The 24,092-nt window shown below is 40.5% G+C and overlaps 2 protein-coding genes and 1 non-coding gene across 3 annotated transcripts; 2 read left to right on the top strand and 1 right to left on the bottom strand.

Annotated features, from left to right (window-relative positions):
• Positions 1-8,323: 8,323 nt before the first annotated feature.
• On the bottom strand, positions 8,324-8,442 carry LOC135944822 (5S ribosomal RNA). Its single transcript, XR_010575368.1, has one exon. It is a non-coding gene; the product is annotated as a 5S ribosomal RNA (ribosomal RNA).
• A 3,230-nt stretch (positions 8,443-11,672) lies between these two features.
• LOC135943882 (uncharacterized) lies at positions 11,673-14,132 on the top strand. Its single transcript, XM_065490548.1, has 6 exons — positions 11,673-12,166; positions 12,218-12,420; positions 12,940-13,162; positions 13,275-13,531; positions 13,580-13,937; positions 14,000-14,132. Exons 1-5 carry the CDS (start codon positions 11,673-11,675, stop codon positions 13,933-13,935), a joined length of 1,533 nt encoding a protein of 510 aa, XP_065346620.1. The 3' UTR covers positions 13,936-13,937; positions 14,000-14,132.
• A 79-nt stretch (positions 14,133-14,211) lies between these two features.
• Positions 14,212-20,567, top strand: LOC135943633 (uncharacterized). The gene has a single exon (XM_065490275.1). It carries the CDS (start codon positions 14,212-14,214, stop codon positions 20,149-20,151), a length of 5,940 nt encoding a protein of 1,979 aa, XP_065346347.1. The 3' UTR covers positions 20,152-20,567.
• The last annotated feature ends 3,525 nt before the right edge of the window (positions 20,568-24,092 follow it).

Below are 24,092 nucleotides of genomic sequence, written 5' to 3'. Positions count from 1 at the left end.
CCAATTCACTAAACAAACTGAAATGAAAGAAATTGACAAAACGGGAGAGTTTAAAAAGCTGTCATTCATACTTAAAAAATTATGCACGGTTAAAAATTGTCTGGGGTTTACCTAACGAGAATACAATCAATATTTTTGTTACCGATGTGAAGGATGTATACTATTTGGGCACCCAAAGGGAGAGCGAGGGGAGGAGCCTGATATATAAAACTACCCCGCACGAAGAGGGCTCGAGACATTCACGGATCTCGAGGCCCGACGCCACCTGACTCTTCCTCCGACCGTAGATTGTGCTCGACGCTGGCTCTCGCTCTCTCCCCCTCGCTCAACCTTTGGAGCAACCGCTCTGTACAACTTGCGTCGACGTCCCGCTACAATGAATAACCACAGGTATGGTTTTCAAATTCTCAACCCTGCTTTACGGACGCGCTGACTTAGCCGTCAACCCCTCTTTATATTTATGGCTAAGAGAACAAGGCTCATTACTCGTGAGGATTCGGCGCTGCTGACCAGTGGAGGCGAGATCTCCAAATTTCCTCATCCAGGAAAATAGAGAAAAAATTCTTAAGTACACGTAAAAAGTCTTATGTCAGCCCTCACGAGCGATGAGTTTTTTTGCTGCCAAAAATCTATGAAATATGCAACAATCCTTTGTAAGTCTAAAGCGTTAACCCTAAAAACATTTTCCTATTTGGCTGACCAAACACAAAAATTACTGATGTCAGTAAGTTAATAGCGTTTTTTTAAAAGAACCAGTGGGACATTGAATCAATTATGTAAAAAATTCATTGCATTTTCGTGCGGGACGAGCGCGAAAATGAAGCAGGAAACCGAATATGGCGCCGCTGTGGCCGCCGCAAGCGATGAACCTCGTGACGTCCCTCGCTCGCGGCGAAACGACCATAAATATCCGAAATAGCAACAAGAGGGGTGAAACCAGGCCCAGACACTGCTGCCAAATTGTTTACCGGGGCTGTTGATTTTTACGGCCAACCGAGCAACCGCGGCCCACTCCAACCCCCGCCCTTATATAATTAAGCATTGAATAATAGGAACTTGAGTTGCCTTCAGCCGCAGTCCCAACACGGAAAAGCAATTAAAAAAATTAGGGCCGCAAACGCGGGCCGCTTGACACTTGACAGTCAAGTCTTGGAAGTATTGGGCGGTCCGGGCGGCCCACTGAGGTTTGGCCTGGCGGTGCGCCCGATTACCATTCCGTTTATATTTGCTTGTCGAAACAATGTGATTTGTGTGTCGCAGAATGGTCATTGTTTGACGGAATGTAGGTATGGTCACATTAAATGCGGCGTGAAATTACGGGAAAAAAATAGTCCACCCGACGCCATATCTGCACGAATCTGGTCCCCGCTGGTAGCTATATTTATTTAATTTTCTTTAGTCTTATCCCTGTCCGGGGACCGGGAAGGGCATGCACTCTGTACTTTTTCAATTTTCGTTGTTTTTTCAACGCCAAATCTCGGGTTCTAAAACTATCAGCATAGTAAAAATTATCCACTGTTGGGCTCGCCTCGACTCCCCTTGACCAGTTGAAGGGCTTACACTTACCCTCCACCAATAATAGGTTGCTATACTTCAACCCCTTTGAAAAAATTGAAACCCTTTATAACTGAACGTTTTAATTATGCATTTAGTTTAAAAAACGATTTTCTGTTTTAGTTTTGAAAAAGGACGGGATGATAATTTGGAAGATGTCTTGGAGAATTTATTTTAGGATGCTAAAATTTTTATTATCAAAGTTGCAGCAATAGGGTTATCACCCCCTAAAAACTTTGGCTGGCTAGTGGAGGTTACGGCGAGTCTAATGGTGGGTAGTTTTCGTAATTCTGAAGGTTGGAACCCGAGATTTAGAGAATACAAAAAACCCGAAAAATAAAAAATGTCATGCTAAATTTTAAATTTCGAAGCGAAACATAATTTTCAGTCTGGGTGTTTGTGAACCCTGATCGCGGGACGTACAACGAGACGTGCCATTTTGAGGAATTGAGTTAATCGAGTGTCGGGCGGCCCACCGGGGAATCGCCCGGTGCGCCCGATGGGCTATCCGGGCCTAAGCTGCTCCCGCCAGCCGTCACCCTCTGTTTAAAATTAAAGCTTGTGAGCTTTAATTGGTGCGTAAGCGTACCTAAAGCGTTTGTTTGTTTTTGAATTGCACGTAACAAACTTTTACTTTTGCTACGCACGCAAACAAATCTGCTTCTTGTACAGATCGATTCATTGCTGCGGAAATGAAATTCTTTATCAACACTCACCGCTTCAGCAGAGCGAAGAGGGATGCACCTGATCCGCCTTGTCACACGTGAGACTTGCCAGCTCACTCACAAGACGCACTGTTGCCTATTGGCTGCTCTACGCGTCTGATGCTTTCGAGATCTGCAACAGGGATGATATAGAAAAGTTCAATTAGTTTTCCTCGTATTTAAATTGGCAGTCTCGCGGCGCCACTTGCTCCCAAATGTAAGGGACCAGTTTTTGGATGCGCTTTAAAATTTTAGGATTTTACTCATGGAACCAGGGTATTTGTTTTATGTAAAGGAGAGCTTGCGAAGATAAATCTAATGGACAGCGTAAAATCATATTAAGATAATTAGGGCATGCCAAAGTCAAAATTTTTACCCTGAAAATATGATTAACAAGGAGAACGAGAATTTTTTCACTTTTTCGCTTATAATTTTTCAGTTTTCTTTTACTCTGAATTAACAAAAAGTGATAAAAGTGATAACAAATGAATAGAAAATGAGTTTCAAGGTGATGGGGGACATTAAATGGGAAAAATTAAAATTTTTTTTAAATATTAAATTTGAATTGCAGCAAAACTGTCGCGATTGCACCTATGAAACAATTTTACGGGCTATATATCAGCTCTGAACCCCGAAAAAATCGAATTAATTTTGAATTTTCAAAAGAAGGTCACAAAAGGTGACCTTGATCTTTGAATTTTGTTTATATTGAAAGTTGTTCAGGATCGAAAACTGCGTTGGGCAGTGAAAAAAATGGTGCAAAAAAGCAAGCCACTGCATCGCAAATCATGAACCGCGCGCCGCCACCTTTGGAGCCACTGCACCGAACCGAAAGCCAACCCTCGTGCCACCCCTCAGTGCTCCGCCCGAAACGCGTGAAAACACACATCTTTCCCCACCACACAGCACGCAGTAAGAGCCAAAAATAAGTGACGGCGCCGGCAAAACCGCGCAGAAACAGTCATCAGGTGGCAGGTGGCGTGACCTGAGCAAGGCCAGGGTTAAAAAATCATCGCCATGTATCGTCAAATGTGCGAGAAACTCAAGAAATATAGCATTAAAAACGAGCCGCGGAGAGGATCTCTCAGATTGCGGTACCCTGAAAAAGGTCGTTTGGGTATGCGGGTTAAAATTTGAAAAAAGACCTGTCCGATGAGGGGTCGTGGTTGATTACAAGATGAACGGTCGAATTTTAATAAAGAAAAACCGTGTGGTCGCGAGCGGGCCGAGCGCCTGCCGCATTTCACACACGTCGTCGGCACGAGAGCGAATTCTTAAAAATCTAAATAAAAAATTCTAGAAAAGACACAGTGATGAAACTCGAGATTTGAATTTGTGTTGACGCCCACGGTGTTGTGCATTCGTCAAAACGGAAATTCAATGCTCACGGAGTCGGCGGCGCCAGGTGCCCATTTTTTCAGGACGTGTGCAAAACTCCCCGTAAGATTAACATGGGAGAAATCTGCGGGTCGAAATAATTTCACCATGTTTAGGATGCCTTCGTCAATTTCGTTATGGAAAATCCCAAAATCCGAATAAAGTCAGAGCGGCGCCACGCCGCGCCGCCCCGAACCCGTTTGCTAGTTGCTGATTTTAGCGATTAAATGAGCATTGCGGAACTCACAGTAGCCGAATAGAAGCGACTGCACCGGCCAAACCGCGTAATAGTAGCCCTCAGGTGGGGCTACCTGAGGAAGGTCAGTCGGAGGCGAGGGAGAAAAATCAACGACCGCGAACCGTATGCTCGAAAGTGAAGAAAAAAGTACCAAAAACACGCCTCTGAAGCGATCTCAGGTCGGGGTACCCTGAAATAGGTCGTCAGGGTATTTCCCATGAAAGCCGAGACAAAGACCTATCTGATGAGGGGTCGTGGTCGAGGGTAACATGTGCGGTCGAAATTTGACAAAAATAAAACCACTGTCGGCTCCGCTCTCGTTGCGACAGACAGCTCAAAAACCGAAAAAATTAATTTTAATTTTTCTTTGGGCTCCAAATTTCTCAAATTCGGTATGCAGACACGTGTTGGTCTTCCGCGTTCGGTGGAACAGGTGGCTAAACATTAAGGGTCCATGTTTAAAAAATAATCGCCAATTATTTTATTTTCCGTGTGAAGTTTAAAAATCACGTTTTTTAGTCTTCAATTTCTGTCTTGTAAAAATCTGACAATGGGATCGGGTAGTAATTGGTTAGAAATGATTAGCAGATAAATTTCGCATCAATTAATCGTGAGTTTTGCTCGATTTTGTTCCCCAATCGCGAGATATGGCCTCCGCCGTGCGCGAGATTTCGCAAAAACGCAAAACATCCACCACCCATCAAAGCACGAACCAAACCGCGTAATTTAAAATTTAAAAAGAGATCTTCATACGATAACTATAGCTCAGATGGCTAGGCGGCATATCCAACTAAAATCTGGGTCTCGGTGCAAAAAAAAATCCGAAAAGTTTGCCTTTTTTTAAAAATTTTGAAGAAAACAATTCGCTGTGTTTCGAAAAACGGTCTGATTTTGCAAAACCACGCACAGACGGACACGCTCAATTTAGGCGCATCGACTGGTGGAGCAATCACAGCCCGCCGGCCCTCGGGGCCCCGGCCAGGCCCCAAAAACTAAATTTTGAAATGTCACAAACCGCGGTTTTTCACATTTAAAAATTCATTGCTCGGCTCCTAGGGGTCGTACGGGCAAAACCCAAATTCATGGTTGAACTCGTGGTAAAATTCTGCGTGTGACGAACACCCCCGCCAGCCCCCAAACCCATTTTCTTATTAAGTCTCCTTTGCTAGGCCGGCCGGTGGTTTCGACTGTCCGACTATTTCGACGCGCAAAAAGGAAACGGTTTTAATTTTCTAATAATTCAACAGGTTGATGGATATCACGTCACAAGCTCTTAATCGAAAGGTCTTGCCTAGCCCTACAAACTGACCTACCCTGACAACCTTTTTCAGGGTACCCCACCCTGAAATTTGTCCCGGAGCCAAACTTTGCGGACTTTCCGACGCCGCTCTCCGATCTCGAAAATAATAACCGGCACCAAACGTCAAAATAGCATTTTGGGGGTGCAGATTAAGCCCCTTAAACCGTTCAGCAGGTCAGGGGAGGTCGAGACAAGTCCAACGGTGGGCAGTTTATGCAACTCTGATAATTAGAACCCGAGATTTACTGGTGCAAAACTAACTAAATTTCTCACTTTTTGTCTGCTATTATTTAGATAGTTTTAGGCCTAAAAAGATTTTCAGCACACCACTGGAAAGCGATAAAGTGGTATGCATGAATTGTGGGGTTATTAACAGATCATATTCCGATGTAAATCACGAGCACGCGCGAAATTTAATTGCAAAAATAATGATGACTATTTTTTATGTAACGCAGATTAAAGGTACTTACATTGAAGCTGTACTCGTCCTCTCGCCGTGGATGGGGTGCGCAATCAGTCCTTTATTTTCTCCGTCAAATGAGCCGCATTTTTTGTTGCGCATCGCTTTTAAGCATCCATGCAAAAGTTGGACTTTCCTTCAGTGACGCGCGGAATGTGCTGATAATCTTTCAAGGGCCAACACGCGCCGCTCTTCCTATCATTTTTTGTAAGTACTTATTGCCTTATTTTGCAATCAACAGTCCATCTAAATCTGATCGTGATGCTCAATAATTGACCGTTCTATCAGAAAGAAATGAAAAATGTACAAATATTCTACGTGCGTGGCGTGCGTGCTGCGATGTCACGAAGGAAATAAAATACTTTATTTGGACCAAGGTGGAAAAACAAAGCGGGAAACCGATTTATATATGGCCGCTGCGAGTGCCGCACTATTTTACGTCATTCGCTTGCGGGAAAAAAAGGCCCTGAATTTTTAATTAAATATTATAATAACGCGTCGAGCGGGTAGCCGTCCGAGCTGGACGACCCGAGAAACGGGTGAACCCACCCATCGGGGGATTGTACAAAATGGTCCGAGACGCCCGTGGGATCAATCGGACGGCGCGAAGCGATCTCGAGCCTCCGGGAGTCCCCCGAGCCCAGTCCCTCCGTTCCGGACGTTATTTGCTTTGTAAAATAGCAAAAAAAATTCATCAAACTAAGAGAGAACCTCTGTTAGTCTTATCTTTATCTCATGATGCTTCAGACAGATTTTTAAACAAATATTGAGAACGGGTAATTTCTTATCTACGTGATTGAAAGCAAACACTTTTGTTGTTTTTATCTCTGCGGTTAATGCGTCGCGAGAGTGAACAAAGTCCTCCTTTGTTCAGATTTTTTTAATCAATTTGAAATTTCTAATCAGTCTAATCAGGCAATGCGTGGTTTGTTTCTTCCTTGCTCTTTGCTCCGCCGGCCTCGCAGGTTCTATCAGTAAAAAATTGAGATTAAGCATTTCGCCCTGAAAATCCGCGGTGTCGAAGCGTCACTACAATAATTTGCGTCTGTGGATTTACCTTTCGCCGTCAGCTGCGGCCGAAATGGCCGCCGGTGACCACATGCCCGTGTCCGTCGTGCCGAGGCCAGTTCGCCTTTAATTGCTGCTCGCGTTACTTCAAATAAATTTATTTATCTCGCGACACTTGGCTATTTCTTCCGTCTCTCCTCTCGACGTTGCTTTTTATTCCAGCTGCCGGCTGCTTTGATTTTCGTTTTTTTTTATCCTGCCGCGACTGCCAAAATTTCCTCTCTGAACAAACCAATCGCGATAGCGCAAAGCGGCAGCCTTGACACTCAACTGCTTTCTATAATCAGCACCCAAAAATTAAACAAGATTAACCGGCTTATTTTAATCGAAAATGAAGTGTCCACTTGCCCGGTAGTTGCTTTCTATTTTGTAAAATAATATCATCATCTCAGCAGTGCCCAATTTCATTTTTTATTTAATTTCAAATAGTATTTCATAACATAAAAAAATGTATCATGGTGCGATGTCGACGTTTTTTCTATTTAAATTTTCGACTGTTTCTCGCTTCTATTAAATTTGTCTCTTTTGAAAACGATGGGGTTGCAACTTCTTCCATGTAGAAAACGTGGCCTTCGCGCCTAAAAAGATGGAATTGAGAGACTTCATAGTTGTTGCTAGCAGTAAAAAACTCTGGCATTTGGCACGCGAGGGCAGCACCTGCCTCACCGAGTGCTTCGCTCATTTTTTGCTCTAGATTGTCAGCGTTTGCGGCCAGCAGAGCAGCTAATCGAGCCGGCGGCCGTGTTTATCTCGCGAATTGCACAGATTAGTAATTGTTCACGTCCTAGTTTCATAAAAAGTACATTAATGTTTATTCCATAGGTATATAAAATTGATTTATTAATTTTACAATTTATAATAATTATTGTGTTTGCTATAGACTGGTGTCGATCGCGTAATTTTCGAACAAGACAAATAGAAGAGAGCAGCAGTCGTAAAATTCAATAGAAAAAACAATGCAACAGTTTTTTATATATTGTGAAACATTAAAAATCAAATATAAAATTACACCAATTTTCCTGAGTGAATTTGGGCTCTGCTGAGTGGATAAATTATCGGAAAAGTGGAAATTTTATTTTTGATCAAATTGTTTTGATGTGAAAAAATTATAAGCCGGTTAATCTTGTTTGATTTTGGCTGCTGATTGGAGAGAAGTTGAGTGTCAAGGCCGCTTTTGCGTCATCAGAGTGGAGGGTGGCAGTTTTCAAGATAAAAAAAAGGGAACAGTGAAGCGGCCGGCAGCTGGAAGAAAAAGCAGCGACGAAAAAAGGCCATAATTGCGCATTTTAGTGAGAAATAAATTTAAACAAGTAGAAATAACGGACAGCCGGCAGTCCGATAATGAACAAAAAATCATCAATTTTTGACTCCGAGAGAGCGGTGATGGAGGGGATGAAGAACGAGCAGGGCAAAAGCACTTTTACCCGACGCCTGACGGAGTCTTTTGTGCTCGGAGAAAAAATAAATCGCGCCATTTGATAAATAATTCAATTTGATGACTATTATTTTTTATAAACCCCCTGAAAGCTTTCAATTGCATCTAAAAATACCTGACTAATAGAAAGATAAAAATTAAACTGTCGCAATCAGAAGCAAAAAGCCGTGTGGCAAAAAGCGAGTTTGGTCTACAACATGGAGTGTTCCCAGGCGGTCACCCATCCAAGTACTGACTGCACTCAACGTTGCTTAACTTCGGTGATCGGACGAGAACCGGTGTTTTCAACGTGATATGGTCGTAGACACTATCAATGTGATAAGAAATTCTACGTATTTTCAAAGGATTATGTTTCCCTGATTCACCGATAGATGGCGAGAGAATCGCGAAGCGCGGGAATGGTAGCGATTGCTCCTATAGACGTCACAGCAGCGATAAAAAGGCCCTATTTAATTATCTCTAGAGCAAATAATTCGACTGCGAGTGCAAAACCTGCGGGAAAAACGAATGAATTTTCCCTTTCGGCGCCAATCCTTTCCAGCAGTGCACCCCTAAGTTTCTATATTATTTTAATCCCCTACAGAAACAGTTAAATATTTTATGCTCCTGGATTTTTGTATTAATATTGCATTTAATTTTAAAATAATTTTCTGTTTTTGGCTCGGGTCTTAATTTAGAAAAGTTTTTAGATAAAATACTTATTGAACTGTGACAAATATAGTCATTCCCTTGACAAAAATAATTTTTAATAGCTATTTAAAAATCAAATGAAAAAATGCATATCAATTAATAAATTAACATTGATGCTTCTTGATGAGAAGGGAAATATTTATTCGTGAAACATGATAATTGAGGATGATTTAAGAAGTTGAAACAATGTTCTGCTCTCTGTTCTCTGTTGCTGCAGCGGCGACAAATTTTGGCTGCCACCGCGCGAGTGAGTGTGTGAATTTAACAGCGACACGCGCCTTATCTAATATTATATTGATTCGACTCGCTTTTTCTTGGCTTTCAGGAGAGAATAAATTTTCCTGCGCGCCGCGGTGAGCTCTCGAGTCTCGAGCACGAGCAGCCAGCCGAACCACATTGAAGGGAGAAATATAATAAATAATTATGTTTTATTTTTATTGTGTTCCAGCATTTTAATTATTAAATATGCAGGCCACTGTTTGTCGAGTCTTAATTTGTCCCCAAAATTGCAATTTCACTCAAATCACCATGAGAAAACTGAAAAAATACCTACATTTTGAAAATGAGGCATATTTTTTTACAAATTTAATAACCTTCAATTCGAATACATTAAAAAAAAAGATTTTAAATGATGAAAAAGGCCCTTTGCTTCGATGCTGTTTATTATTTCTCTTTTTAAAAACCCGCGGATGCCAATTGTTGCGTGTATCACGCGGCGGGTGACAGATGGAGCGCGACGGCTCTCCTGCCAGCAAACGAGTGATGGTCTCTTTCTGCCGCTTTTAGATCTCGAAAGCATTAACACGCCGCGCGGTGCGTCTTTTGAGTGAGCCGGCCGTGCGAGCCAAAGTATCATCTGATAGGATCGCGGCGTGATTTGTGCGGAGAAAAAGACGAGAATTAGGTCCACCTTCGACCTGCTGCAGCGGTGAGAGTTCAAACGAAACTAATTTCTAACCATAAATTGATCTGCAGATGAGCAGAGTTAATTATTATTAGTATAATTGTGCTGTTTCTTGCACAAAGTCCTTAGTAATATATTTAGAAGTTTTTAGTTTGCTTCAATAAATAGCATAAAATCGTATGATTGTCCCCAAATTATTTGAAGCTCAGAATAAAAATAGCAGTCGATCCCAAATTTTATGCCAGCACGCAGCTGCCGCAAACTCTCTCTATCTCTCTCACAAACGCACACACGCACATTTTAAGCAGTGGAGGGAGAGGCGTGAGGCGTGAATTATTATTATTTCTATCGGGCCACGAAGAGCTTTGACTTTGACCTTCGCTTCGATTTGGCCGCTGCCTTTGAATTTAGGAGATCACGTTTGTTTGTTTGTTTTTTTCTCCGCGTTTCGGGGGATTTTTACTCGTGAAATTCTACACAAGATTTATCAGCGTCGGAAATCTTCATAGCCGAGATAAGAAAAGCAGTAAAATTATTGCTGGCCTAGAAAACATTATCGGCCGTGGTGTCAAAAGTCCAAATTTTAGATGTTATCGCGCGCGTTTAAAAGAGACGCGCAGCAAAAATAGGCTCATTTCGTGGGAAAAATATGGACTGATTCCGCTTCTCAGTCACTTCGAGAGGACGCACGGACAGCTATAATATGTGAGTACACTGAATCTGCGATCGCAATGTGTTGATATCAGCCATTTTTTGTAGAAATGATTTGAGGTAATAATATTGATAGGAAATTTACCTAATTTCCAAATCTCGAGGGCAATTTTTTTGATTTTAAAAAGTCTTTTCACTTACTGCTTGTTTTGCCGTCAGCTTTCACTCAAATTAACAATTCCAAACACCTTATTAATTCATTACTTACATTAAAAACATATACAGACCTAAATTTTAATTCATTGGTGTAGAAATTACACGGAGTTAGAAACCCACGCGGATGGATATGCACGTCAGAAGTCAGGAGATATTTCATATTTTTACCTGAATGATAAATGCGGTGCCATAAAAATATGTTAAAATTAGAAGTCTCAGTCGTGAGATTAAAGGCGGCGGCAGACAGTATTTTAAACGTGAAGTTTGGTAGTGCTTAACGGCCCGAGGGATCAGATAAGACAGTTGTTTCCTGCACTTTTTACTTTTTTACCCTTTTTTCCTGGCTGCTGCAAACCCGACCCAAAATTTTCCGGCTGAGACTTCTAGTTTCAACTAAAACTATATTGAAAGTTGCGTAAGTTAATAGATCAGAAAATTTTAAACAAGAGGGACTTTGTTTGTTCCCGCGACGTGAAAACCAGAGATAAAAAAAGACAAGGTTGCATTAACCCACGTATATAGAGCACTAGATAAGAAAGCGCTTTCAATATTTGAGTGAAAAGCTGACAGAAGCATCAGATAAGGATGAGACTCACAGGAAGTTGATGATTTTTGGCTTTTTTTACAAAATAACTAGCCTCGTCAGTGCCCCTGGAGTGGGCTCGGGGGACTTCGGTGGACTCGCGGTGGCCATTTATATAGAATAGATATCGGTTTGCCGCTTTCTTTTCGCACCCTTTTACCATGCCTAATTATTTTGTGAACTGAACGGCAGCTTTTGAAGGCCACTGACACATCCATTTTGAAAAAATCGATTAACTTTTAACGTATCGATCTAAGTCGATATTTTTATTCTGGTCAGCATATAAAGAAAATGTTTTTAAGATTAACTTTTTATTCTTGCTAGTGGTTTTTGTTACCATTTAATGAATCTTTTATTCGAGTGTTTTTGTAATTAATAAATTATTTTGAATTTTAATTATTCTCGTTTTGGAAATTTCTTTGATTACAGTTTTAAAATCAAATGGAAACACTAAACAGCTTGTGAAAACGACTTTGGAGTCATCCCATTAAGATGGAAATAGAGACAAATTATTTCGCTTACTGTTTGGACACGAAGACCAAAACAAATTACTTCATTGTACCGTCAACGTTTTTGAAACCAAGACCAAAAGCAAGACATTTGAATCCAGGACTTGCCTGGAACACTCTTGGACAAGAATTCTGGGGAGGTGTGTTCCAATCAGCATGGCGCGAGTCTTTGGAGGTAGACCTTCACGATGGAACCTTTCTGGACCAAAAACCCAAGACTGACCAAGATTTCGATCACTTGCTGAGCGAGGCAGAGTACAAAGAATGTCTCGTTCTTGCCACTGCTTCCTCCGTCCAAGAGCTGCAACAGTACGTCAAAACGTGCAACATCAAAATTCCAAAGAAATACAAACGTTTGGATGTGTCTAACGCTTCAGGAAATCAACAACAAACACACAATCAAACTAAGAGGGTAGCAAGTCTAGGATTTTTTGAATGTGAATTAGATGGACGTGTCACCAGACAAAACGCAGACAAGTAATTATCCAGAGCTATGATCTAATTAAAAAATAATATCGCTCTTTCAAGTGTTTGTGTCCTGGTCATCCACTACGAGTTCAAAAACGATCCTAAATTTATCCGAAATGGAGACACCTGTGACGTAGAAAACCTCAAGACTTCCTTCGGGGAAAACCGGAATTGCAATTTCCGTAACTTGTCACCAAACAAAGAGACTTTACTCCAACTTCTTGGCGATCAAGACAAGCTTTTGCAGCTTTTCAACACTCAAGGTACCTCGCTCAAATTAAATTTCATGTAAACTTATGATCACTTTTGATTTAGATGACGTGCCGTCAGTTTTCGTGCTTTTCATTCTCTCTCATGGGACTGAAAATGGAACAATAATGACTGACCACAAATATAGGGAAACAAATGATTATGAACGTTTCACTACAGATGAGGTACTTGACTCATTGCAGAAGCTACAGAGATTCGGCAACTGTTTGAAAGTCGTGAATTTTGGGGTGAGCTTAAAACAAACAAATGTTAACAAAATACCAAGAAAATTGCGAGATAAATAATCTAAATATTCACACCATGTTTTCAGCCATGTCGGGGTACGTTGGAGGATTCAAAATTCGACATAAATAAATCATACGAGAAGTATGATAACAAGAATTCGTGCCGAATCACCACTCGCCCAGGAATGCAAAACTTTGTTGTGTTCTATTCGACAGTAGAAAGTAATTTTATAAACCGCAACGATTGCTCTTTACTTGACACTAATATATTTTTAAAAAAATTTACAGCGACAATGGCAAACACTAATAAAAATGGTTCATGGTTTGTCAGAAACATCTGCTTTTGTCTGGACAGTGCCGATGATGAGCCCTTGTTGAAATTCTTCACCGTTGTTCAGAGTCGAATGCATCAAAAGTCACGCAATTCCACGAACTTTGTGGAAAACACTCTTCTGGGGCAGACACCAGAGCTCAAAATGTTTACACAGGACAGAAAATTCATAATCTCAAAGTGAGTTTTATAAATGTGTAGAAAGGATAAAAACAATCGAACTTGACTTCACCACAAATCAAAATAATGTAGAAAACATAATGTAACAGTTTCAAACAAACTTATTTTACAGTACGAAAACGACAGCAATACCTTCTTCAAACACTGATGCGACGAGGGACACAAGCGAAGTAAATATAAAACCATTTTCTGCAAATTTCCCTTGGAAATCGGATGAAGAGCAAGATATCAGGGGCCGTAGAGGATTCATATTATCCGTTGTCCGAAGTAAACATGTGCAAGAAATGACGAGGGTTCTTCAAAACCTGGACTTCGAAATTAGAGAGTGGAAACTTAATGAACAATCAGTGAAGTTGTATACTGAAAATGGTGAGTATCAAATAAAAGGAGAAAATTTGTTTAATTCAGGTTTTTCAGTTTCCGAGTTGGAACCAGACGTGGGCTGCATCATGACCTGCATATTTGGCCCTGTGTGTGAAAACGAACAGAAAGAGGTTTGCGTGCGTGTGGGTCAAGAGACTCGTCCGATCACGGACATTCTATACACTTTGGTTGGCCCTAAAAACAATAAATTGATAGGAAAGCCAAAAATCATGTTCGTTGTTGACGTGGACGTGGAAGCACCACAAACGGACGACGTAAGTTTTACTCCAACTTACACGATAGATGATAGTTGGACAATTATTTTTTATTTAGATCCATGTGCCCACGAAAGATTTACAAGTCTCTGCTACAAACCACAGTGGGTGGCTAGTATTGATTCTAAAATATGAAGGTAATTTTTAAGTACCTTTATATGTCTCTAAGGTATTTACAAAAATAAATTCTCTCACTTAGATGCATCAGAGAAGTTGATTGAACTACTTGGAAACATCGGTGAGAAAAGCCTGCAAGAACTTCTGGAGCCTCTGCTAACTCGTGAGTCCAAAAAAGAAGACGTGGTTCTTCTTAATTCCACTTTGCAGTATCTCATCCAATTTCCTATTTGGCCAAGAATATTTGTCAAACCCGATTTCAAAATTAATTTGGCCAAAATCTCCCGTGCACGAATGATTCGTTTTAAAAATTCAAGGGAATCTTATATCGAGGAAAATATTGATTTTGAAACATTATTGAAATATGCCATACAATCGTTTGAGAAAAACAAAATATCGGTAGCGAATTCCCTAGAAAATTCACCATCTTCACACGATTTTGGACCTTTGACAAAGTCGAATTCCATCAAACACTATGAAGCAATGTCTTCAGCAAATAATTCAGGTGAACCGAGCATCATTTGGTTGTTTAGTTCTGTTGCTGGAGCAGGAAAATCGACCGTTCTCAAAGAACTGGCGCACCAACTCAGCAAATATGATGGAGGGTTTAAAATACTGCGAATTCCTCTGAAAGATAAATACCAGATCATACGTGATATGCCATTCAAAGTGGATGCAAACAGATTCCTCGCAGACGCAACTTGCAATTCCCAGGACGATATTACCGACTGGATAGAGAAGAGAGAACTCATTGTTTTCCTCGACGGATTTGACGAAGTGTGTCCAGATTTCAGAGAAAAAATGATTCAAATTATGTTTGCTTTAAACAATGCTCGAGTCCCACACTTTATTGGGACCAGGCCTCACGAAGTGCACCACATTCAAGAGAGGATAAAAATCTCTACGAAAGTAGATATTGAACCTCTGAATAAAGCAAAGCAAATCGAGTTTCTGGAAACCGTTTGCCGAAAGGATCGGCAAGAAATCAAACAATTGAGGGAAAAATACAAAAACAAAGGAATTATGGGAAACCCACTCTATCTCACCTTGTTGGCCGATTCCAAAGGCAAAGGAAACTTGTATGATATCTTTGACACAATTGTGCGGAAAAGAGTAAAATTAAGTTTGGTGAGAGAAAATGGAGGCAAAGATGTTGGAGAGGAGACGATTGACAAATCATTGAAGCTCATTCAATTGGTGGCCTCTCGATATGTGAGAGGAATGAAAATCGACCAAGGCAGTGTAAAAAAGTTAGATTTGAAAAAGATCAACGCTTTTGGAGTTGTGATATATTTCAATGAAAAGGTACATTTCACCCACCAAATGTTTGCAGAATTTCTTACCGCACAAAAATTTATAAAAGATTTGAAAAATCCTGCAGATGAAGAAGTGCCCTTATTCCTTGATGAATTGATGCAGTGCAGGAAGTTCGTTAACCTTTTCTTTTCTACGAAGAATGATAAGGACGCGTCCAACGCAGGGGCTTTTGTTGATTGGGCTAAATCAACTGAACCTTTGAACTTAGTCAGCCAAATTTGTCGAGAGGATTTGAGAGAAATGTTCAAGTTGCTCAAACCAGATCTCTCGTTAAAAGACGAAGGAGGTAAAAACGCTTTGCATTTCGCATTGCGGCATCTTGACATGGTCAAAATGGTGCATGAAAAGAACAGCAAGTTGGCGACTGAAACAACAAACGATGGAGAAAACTGTCTCCACCTGGCGATTGCTGACGACAAATGCAGCGAGGAAGTGGCTCTTTGGATCATGGAAAACACTGAAGCGGACAAAAACGCTGAGTCCAAAATTAATGACACGCCGCTTCTTCTGGCAGGTGCAAGCCAAAAATGGGAAGTGGTGCAAAAGCTTGTTTTCGCTAATGTTTCACTAAACAAATATAGTCCTGATGGAAAATCGATTTTGCACCATGCCGCCCGTTCCAACAAATCAGACTTGGTTCAAGAACTTCTTAATAGAGGCTCAAACGTCAGCTTAAAAGACCATGATGGATTTACAGCCCTTCACATAGCTACTGGGCATAATAAAATCCCAGAAATAGTGGAACTTTTACTTGAAAAAGGTGCCGAAGTAAACGACCAAAACAATGAAAATTGGACCGCACTACACTTTGCTGCTAGATATAATCCAGATGCAAAAATCACCCAAAAGCTACTCAACAAAGGCGCCGAAGTTGATACAAAAAATCAGGCTGGAACTACAGCCCTTTACCTAGCTGCTGGGTGGAATACAAACCCTGAAGTAGTGAAAATGTTGCTTAAAAGAGGTGCCAAAGTAGACGCACAAATTAAAGAAAAATGGACCGCACTACACTTTGCTGCTAGATATAACCCAGATGCAGAAATCCTCCAAAAGCTACTCGAAAATGGCGCCCAAGTTGATTCAAAAAATCAAGGAGGAAGCACAGCCCTTCACCTAGCTGCTGGGTTTAATAAAAACGCAGATATAGTTGAAATTTTACTTGAAAAGGGTGCCAATGTTGACGTACAAAACGATGATAAAGTGACCGCACTACATTTGGCCGCAGAAAATAACCCAACTGCAGAGGTGATCGAAAAACTGCTTGAAAACGGTGCCGAAGTTGATTCAAAAAATCAAAGAGGAAGTACAGCCCTTCACCTCGCTGCTTGCTTTAATACAAACGCCGAAACAGTAAAAATTTTAATTGATAAAGGTGCCAAAGTAAACGCGCAAAACAATGAGAAAGTGACCGCACTACAATTGGCCACCGAAAAAAACCAAAATGCAGAGGTGATCAAATATTTGCTTGAAAACGGTGCCGACGTTAGTTCACAAATTAAAGATGGATTTACGCCCCTTCATCAGGCTGCTTTTTGGAATGAAAACCCTGAAATTGTGAAAATATTGCTTGAAACGGGTGCAAAAATAGACACACAAAACATCGAAAATGTGACCGCACTTCATTTGGCCGCTCAAAAAAACCCAAATACAGAAGTGCTCGAAGAACTGCTCGAAAACGGCGCCGACGTTCTTTCACAAAGTCACGATGGATATACAGCCCTTCATCGAGCTGCTGGGATGAATGAAAACCCAGAAGTAGTGGAAATTCTGATTGAAATGGGTGCCAACGTAAACGCACAAGACAATGATGATCAATGGACCGCACTTCATTCCGCCGCTAAAGACAACCCAGCTACTGATATCATCAAAAAACTGCTCGAAAACGGCGCTGACATTCATTTATTAAGTAAACATGGATACACAGCCCTTCACCAAGCTGCAGGATTTAATAAAAACCCGGAAATTGTACAAATTTTGATTGAAAATGGTGCCAAAGTAAACGCGCAAAACAATGATCAATGGTCAGCACTGCATTTTGCCGCTGAAAAAAACCCAAATACGGAAATGATTCAAAAACTGCTTGACATGGGCGCAGACGTTCATTCAAAAGATAAAGATGGATATACAGCCCTTCATCGAGCCGCTGCGTGTAGTAAAAACCCGGACATAGTGAAAATTCTGCTTCAAAATGGTGCTAAAATGGATGCACAAAGCAATGATAAAATGACCGCACTCCATTTGGCCGCTGAAAAAAACCAAAATCCTGAGGTAATCAAAATACTGCTCGAAAACGGCGCAGAAGTTGATTCACAAAATGAAGAAGGAACTACAGCCCTTCACCTAGCTGCTGGGATGAATGAAAACCCAGAAATAGTGAAAATATTGCTTGAAAAGGGTGCAAAAGTTAACGCGCAAAACAATTGTAAAGTGACCGCACTACATTTGGCCGCTGAAAAAAACCCAAAGGCCGAGGTGATCCAAATACTACTTGAAAACGGCGCCAACGTTCATTCACAAAGTATAGATGGATTTACAGCCCTCCATCGAGCTGCTGGGTTGAATAAAAATCCAGAAATAATGAACATTTTACTTGAAAAGGGTGCAATGGTAAATGCAGAAAACAATGATAAAGTGACCGCATTGCATTTGGCCGTTAGATATAACCCAACTGCACAAGTCGTCCTTAAACTTCTCGAAAACGGCGCAGACGTTAATTCACAGAGTGATGATGGATATACAGCCCTTCATCGAGCAGCTACTTGGAACGAAAACCCAGAAATAGTGAAAATTTTACTTGACAAAGGTGCAAATGTTAGTGCACTTCTCAAAGATAATTGGACTCCACTCCATTTGGCCGCTGAAAATAACCCAAACGCAGCGGTGATCCAGAAACTGCTGGAAAACGGCACCGATGTTCATTCAAAAAGTCAAGATGGATGTACAGCCCTTCATCGAGCTGCTTATTTGAATGAAAATCCTAAAATAGTCAAGATTTTGCTTGAAAATGGTGCAAATGTAAACGCACAAAACAATGATAAAGTTACCGCACTGCAATTGGCCGCTGAAAATAACCCAAATGCTGAGGTGATCGAAAAACTTCTTGAAAACGGTGCCGATGTCCATTCAGAGAGTAACGATGGAAATACAGCCCTTCATCGAGCTGCTGGGTTGAATAAAAATCCAGAAATAGTCAATGTTTTGCTAGAAAAAGATGCAAAAGTGAACGCACAAAACAATGATGGTAGGACCGCCCTGCATTTCGCCGTAGCGAATAATCCAGTTATAGAAGTGGTCCAAAAGCTGCTGGAGAAAGGCGCTGACGTCAATTTACAAGACGAAGAAGGGTCGACAGCCCTTCACCAAGCTGCTGGGTATAACAATAACCCTGAAATAGTGAAAATGTTGCTCGAACAAGGTGCCAAAGTAAATGTACAAAACAGTGATAAATGGACTCCACTTCATTTCGCCGCTAGATATAACCAAGCTTCAGAAATCGTCCAAAAGCTGCTCGAAAACGGTGCTGACGTTAATTCACAAGAGCAAGATGGATCATCAGCCCTTCACTTTGCTGCTCAGCTAAACACAAACCCCGAAATAGTAAAAATTCTGCTTGAAAAAGGTGCCAACGTAAACCTACAACAAAATGCTAACTGGACCGCACTGCTTCTGGCTGCTAGATTTAACCCAGTTTCAGAAATCGTACAAAAACTGCTCGAAAATGGCGCTGATGTACGTTCAAAAAGTAAAGATGGATATACAGCTCTTCAACTAGCTGCTGGTTGGAATGAAAACCCAGAAATAGTAAAACTTTTAATTCAAAAAGGTGCCAAAGTAAACGAAAAAGACAGTGATAAATGGACCGCCCTGCATTTCGCCGCTAGATATAACCAATCTTCAGAAATGGTCCAAAAGCTGCTCGAAAACGGCGCCGATGTTCATTTACAAGAAAAAAATGGATTTACACCCCTTCACCTTGCTGCTCGGGTTACCACAAACCCTGAAATAGTGAAAATTATTCTTGAAAAAGGTGCCAACGTAAACGCACAAAACAATGGTAGAATTACAGCACTGCATTTGGCCGCTAGATTTAACCCAACTGCAGAGGTAATCCAAATACTGCTCGAAAATGGCGCCGAAGTTGATACGCAAAATGAAGGAGGAAGTACAGCCCTTCACCTAGCTGCTGGATTCAATAAAAACGCAGAAGTTGTGAAATTGTTGCTTGAAAATGGTGCCATAGTAAATGCACATCAAAATAATAAATGGACCGCGCTGCATTTGGCCGCCGAAAAAAACCAAAATACAGAGGTGATCCAAAATCTGCTCGAAAACGGCGCTGACGTTAACTCACAAAGTAAAGATGGATACGCAGCCCTTCACTTAGCTGCTGGGTTTAATGCAAACCCAGAAATAGTTGAAATATTGCTTGAAAAAGGTGCCGAAATAGACACGAAAAACATTGATGATTGTACCGCTCTGCATTTAGCAGCTGAAAAAAATTCAAATGCAGGGGTGATCAAAAAACTGCTCGAAAATGGCGCTGACGTTCATTCAAAAGATAAAGATGGAAATACAGCCCTTCATCGAGCTGCTGCATTGAATAAGAATGCAGAAATAGTCCAAATTTTGCTTGTAAAAGGTTCCAACGTAAACGCACAAAACAAAAACAAATGTACTGCACTGCATTTCGCCGCTAGATTTAATTCTTCTCCAGAAATGGTCCTAAAGCTGCTTAACAAAGGCGCCGAGATAAATGTTGAAAATTCTGATGGAGAGACTGCTTTATTTCTCGCGGCTAAGAATAATCCAGAGAGAGAAATTGTTCAAATACTGCTCGTGTATGGTGCCGAAGTAAATGAAAAGATTAGGAATGACGAAGAATGTTCCGATGTGTTACAGCAAATGAAAATCAATTGAGAAATTTTTAAAAGACTAAAGGCTAAATTACCCTGACCTAATGGTTAATAATGATCGGAAAAGCTTATGGTATATATTCAATTTTTTGATAGTGAAAAGAGAGTGAATATTGGTTAAAAAGCTATTATTTTGGGTAAGATTCATATTGGCCCCAAACCTACTTTACTATGTAATAAACATGCTATTTGTTCAATTGTAAAAATTGATTTATCCACTTTTGTACCTTTGGAATAGTATCAAGAAATGAATAATCAATCCAACCCGTTTACTTACTGGTAGATTTATAACTTACTTTGGATTATTGGATAAGTTGCTATTATCTTATTTTTAGTTTTAATGTATCAAATAAATTGTATGTTTGTAAATATTTTGGACTATAGTATATGGAATATGAATGTATTGTTACTGGTATGTTTAAAAATAAATAAGAATCTTAAAGAATTTGATTTGATTTTTAATTTTTCGCGTAACAACTTTTAGAATGTATATGAGTGTGAATATGCTGTGAATATTCATATTTGATCCTTTCACGTTTGAGTGGTTTTGTTCATTTCATCTTGACTGATTAAGAATGGGAGATATGTCTCTGTGGTTAGATCGGGAACATCGGGACATTTAATTAAATAGATATGGAAACTCATAATTTTCAGATTTTCGCCCTTAGAACTAGAAAATCGCAAAGCTTTTCCTCGTCACGGAGAAGATCCTGCAAATCCTATTTTTTTATGATAATAAATCTTAGAAGTTGCAATTTTAATCCAGTTCTCTCCGTAGGATTTTTCAGGGTTCTGCTACGCCTGCGTTCAACCTTCATGCAAGGCACGGGGAAGAGAAATCATCGCGGAAATTAATTTGTATGTCTGTAAACTCGCGTGGATAATAATAAAATGACTTTGCTAATCACTTAATCGTTTATCTTAATCTCGAATGGAAGCTTCTGCCGGATATGCCTGGAGTAAGTTGGATTTCCTTTTTAGAATACATATTTATTTTTTCAGCATTTGCCTCAAAATGGACAAGAGGATCATTTAATCTGGAGGACCTGCTAGAAAAAAGTCAAAAGTTGATTAAGGAATGCACTTGATTCAGTAGTTTCTGAATGCTAAAAAAGTTCAAGCGCTCTATCGTTGCCAATTCAGTGTTTTTTTTTGCCACTATTTCGCTCATATTTGCATGCAAAATTTAAAAAAAATCCATCTAAAAGAGACCGAAAGAGATTGCATATTGAGCTGAAAGACAAATGTATGTATGCAAAAACTAGCTTAGAAAAATGGAAAGGTCGATTGCGACCTGGTTGAAATTTTAAAAATACGCAATGCTAGTTCAAAATCGATCCTGCACTCAGCACCTTTCCGGCATTATTTCTGGAAGTTCTGCTCCGAAACAACGTCCCCGGCGCCGCGAACTGGACAGTCGAATGACCCAAAAATCTCACTAAATTTGTAATTATGTAAAATTTAAAATCATGGAATTAAATATAACAATTTCCTTTTAAAAATCCACAAAATTTTTCAAGTACAAACGCATAATTGCAGCTTAACTAACTCACAGCCCTGAATCATTTCAAAAAGGTGCACCCTCCAGGGTCGAAGGGCCCAATAAACCTTTACACCTTCTGCAGTTTGCCGAGCATGGCTTTGTCCGGCGGCGCCAACGAAGTGCAACAGCCGCTGCATCAGCGCCAACCCTGTGCTGGCCGCCCCAAGAAGGAAGCAGCGGGTGCGAGAGGTGCTGCCCTCACGTAGCAACTAACTGCGAGAGTTATCTTATCTGCTGCTTGGCAAGAACTGTGACGTCATGCAATTCGAACACTTTAGGTGCGAAAACCACGTTTTAAGTTTGTTATCTACTGAAATGGTGGCAGTAGCGTGTTAATTGTTGATCGCTCCATTTAAAAAATGACCATTTAAAATAAGGCGAGAATCGAGCCATGCGACATTTTTTTTATTAGATACATGAATTATTAAATTGAGAAATTATACAAATATTTCCGAACTAAATTGGGCTCTGCTAATTGTGAGATCATAATTATTATCATGAATACTCTATAAAGCGACCATCAGAGAGGAGGCCACTTTATTTTTTATTGATTTAATTCGATGTGTAAAATTTAGCTGGTTAATCTTGTTTGTTTTTTGGGATGCCGATTAGAAAGGAGTTCAGTGTCAAGGCCGCTTTTGCGTTATCGCGACTTGTGTGTTCGGAGAGAAGGAGGTAAAAATAGGAACATTGAAGCGGCCGGAATTAAAAGCAGCGTCGAGGGGAGAGACGAAGAGAAATCGCATAGAGAATTATCGAGGGTAACTAAAATTGTATAAGGAAGGAGAAGTCAGTTCGATAATCAACTGAAATCATCAATTTGTAGACTCTTTGATTGACCCGGTGATTGAAGAGGGATGAAGAACGAGCAGGGCAACCCGATTTAAAAGCACTTTTACCCGACGCCGGACGGAATCGTTGCGTCGATGCACCAGACTAGCAGACCCGCTTTTTCTTGGCTTTCAGGAGAGAATAAATTTCCCTGCGCACCGCGGTGAGCCCTCGAGTCTCAAGCATGAGCAGCCATGCGAACCACATTGAAGGGAGAAATATAATATATATGTTTTATTTTTATTGTGTTCCGGCATTTTAGTTATTTAAAATACTGGCCACTGTTTGTCGAGTCTTAATTTGTCCCCAAAATTGCAATTTCATTCAAATCACAATGAAAAAACTGAAAATTTACCTCCATTTTTAAAATGAGGCATATCTTTTATCAAATTTATTAACCTTCAATTCGAATACCTTAAAAAAAGATTTTAAATTATGAAAAAGGCCCTTTGCTTCAATCCTGTTTATTATTTCTCTTTTTAAAAACCCGGGTCTGCCTAATTGTTTTTTGAATCACGCGGCGGGTGACAGATGGAGCGCGACTGCTCTCCTGGCAGCACACGAGTGATGGACTCTTTCTGCCGCTTTTAGATCTCGAAAGCATTAACACGCCGCGCGGTGCGTCTTTTGAGTGTGCCAGCCGTGCGAGAGCTAAAGTATCATCTGATAGGATCAGGATCGCGGCGTGATTTGAGGAGGAAAAGAAGAATTGGGTCCACCTTCGACCTGCTGCAGCGGTGAGAGTTGAAAAGAAGCTAATTTCTAACCATAAATTGATATGTAGATGAGCAGCGTAAATTATTATTGATATAGTTGTGCTGTTTCTTGCACAAAGTCCTTAGTAATATATTTATAAGTTTTTAGTTTGCTTCAATAAATAGCATAAAATTGTATGATTCGTGAACAGTTGACTGTCCCCAAATTATTTGAAGCTCAGAATAAAAATAGCAGTCGATCCCAAATTTTATGCCAGCACGCAGCTGCCGCAAACTCTCTCTTTCTCTCTCACAAACGCACACACGCACATTTTAAGCAGTGGAGGGAGAGGCGCGAGGCGTGAATTATTATTATTTCTATCGGGCCACGAAGAGCTTTGACCTTCGCTTCGATTTGGCCGCTGCCTTTGGATTTAGGAGATCACGTTTGTTTACGAGTTTAGAGGTCAATTGGACGGGATTTTTTGCAGCTCCTGAAAAACATCACAGGTCGAAAGTCGAGGTGATTTTCTTCGACCTCTTTTCGTATATTGAAAATTGAATTGATTTTTTTTCGGGGATTATTACCCGTGAAATTCTACACAAGATTTATCAGCGTCGGAAATCTTCATAGTCGAGATAAGAAAAGCAGTAAAATTATTGCTGGCCTAGAAAATATTATCGGCTGGTGTCGAAAGTCCAAATTTTAGATGTTATCTCGCGCGTTTAAAAGAGACGCGCAGCAAAAGGTAGACTCATTTTGTGGGAAAATCGTGGACTGATTCCGCTTGTTAACCACCTCGAGAGGACAAGGACAGCTGTAATGTAAGTACACTGAATCTGCGATCGCAATGCGCAATGTGTTGTTATAACTAA

This window comes from Cloeon dipterum, chromosome 4 (genome assembly GCF_949628265.1).
Source record: "Cloeon dipterum chromosome 4, ieCloDipt1.1, whole genome shotgun sequence".
Taxonomy (NCBI): Eukaryota; Metazoa; Arthropoda; class Insecta; order Ephemeroptera; family Baetidae; genus Cloeon; species Cloeon dipterum.
This window is presented reverse-complemented; position numbering and strand designations above follow the sequence as displayed.

Coding starts and splice junctions, on each gene's coding strand:
- LOC135943882 (XM_065490548.1), top strand. CDS start 11,673: ATGGAAATAGAGACAAATTATTTCGCTTACTGTTTGGACACGAAGACC. Junction 12,167..12,217: donor ACCAGACAAAACGCAGACAA/GTAATTATCCAG, acceptor CGCTCTTTCAAG/TGTTTGTGTCCTGGTCATCC. Junction 13,532..13,579: donor GAAGTTGTATACTGAAAATG/GTGAGTATCAAA, acceptor CAGGTTTTTCAG/TTTCCGAGTTGGAACCAGAC.
- LOC135943633 (XM_065490275.1), top strand. CDS start 14,212: ATGATTCGTTTTAAAAATTCAAGGGAATCTTATATCGAGGAAAATATT.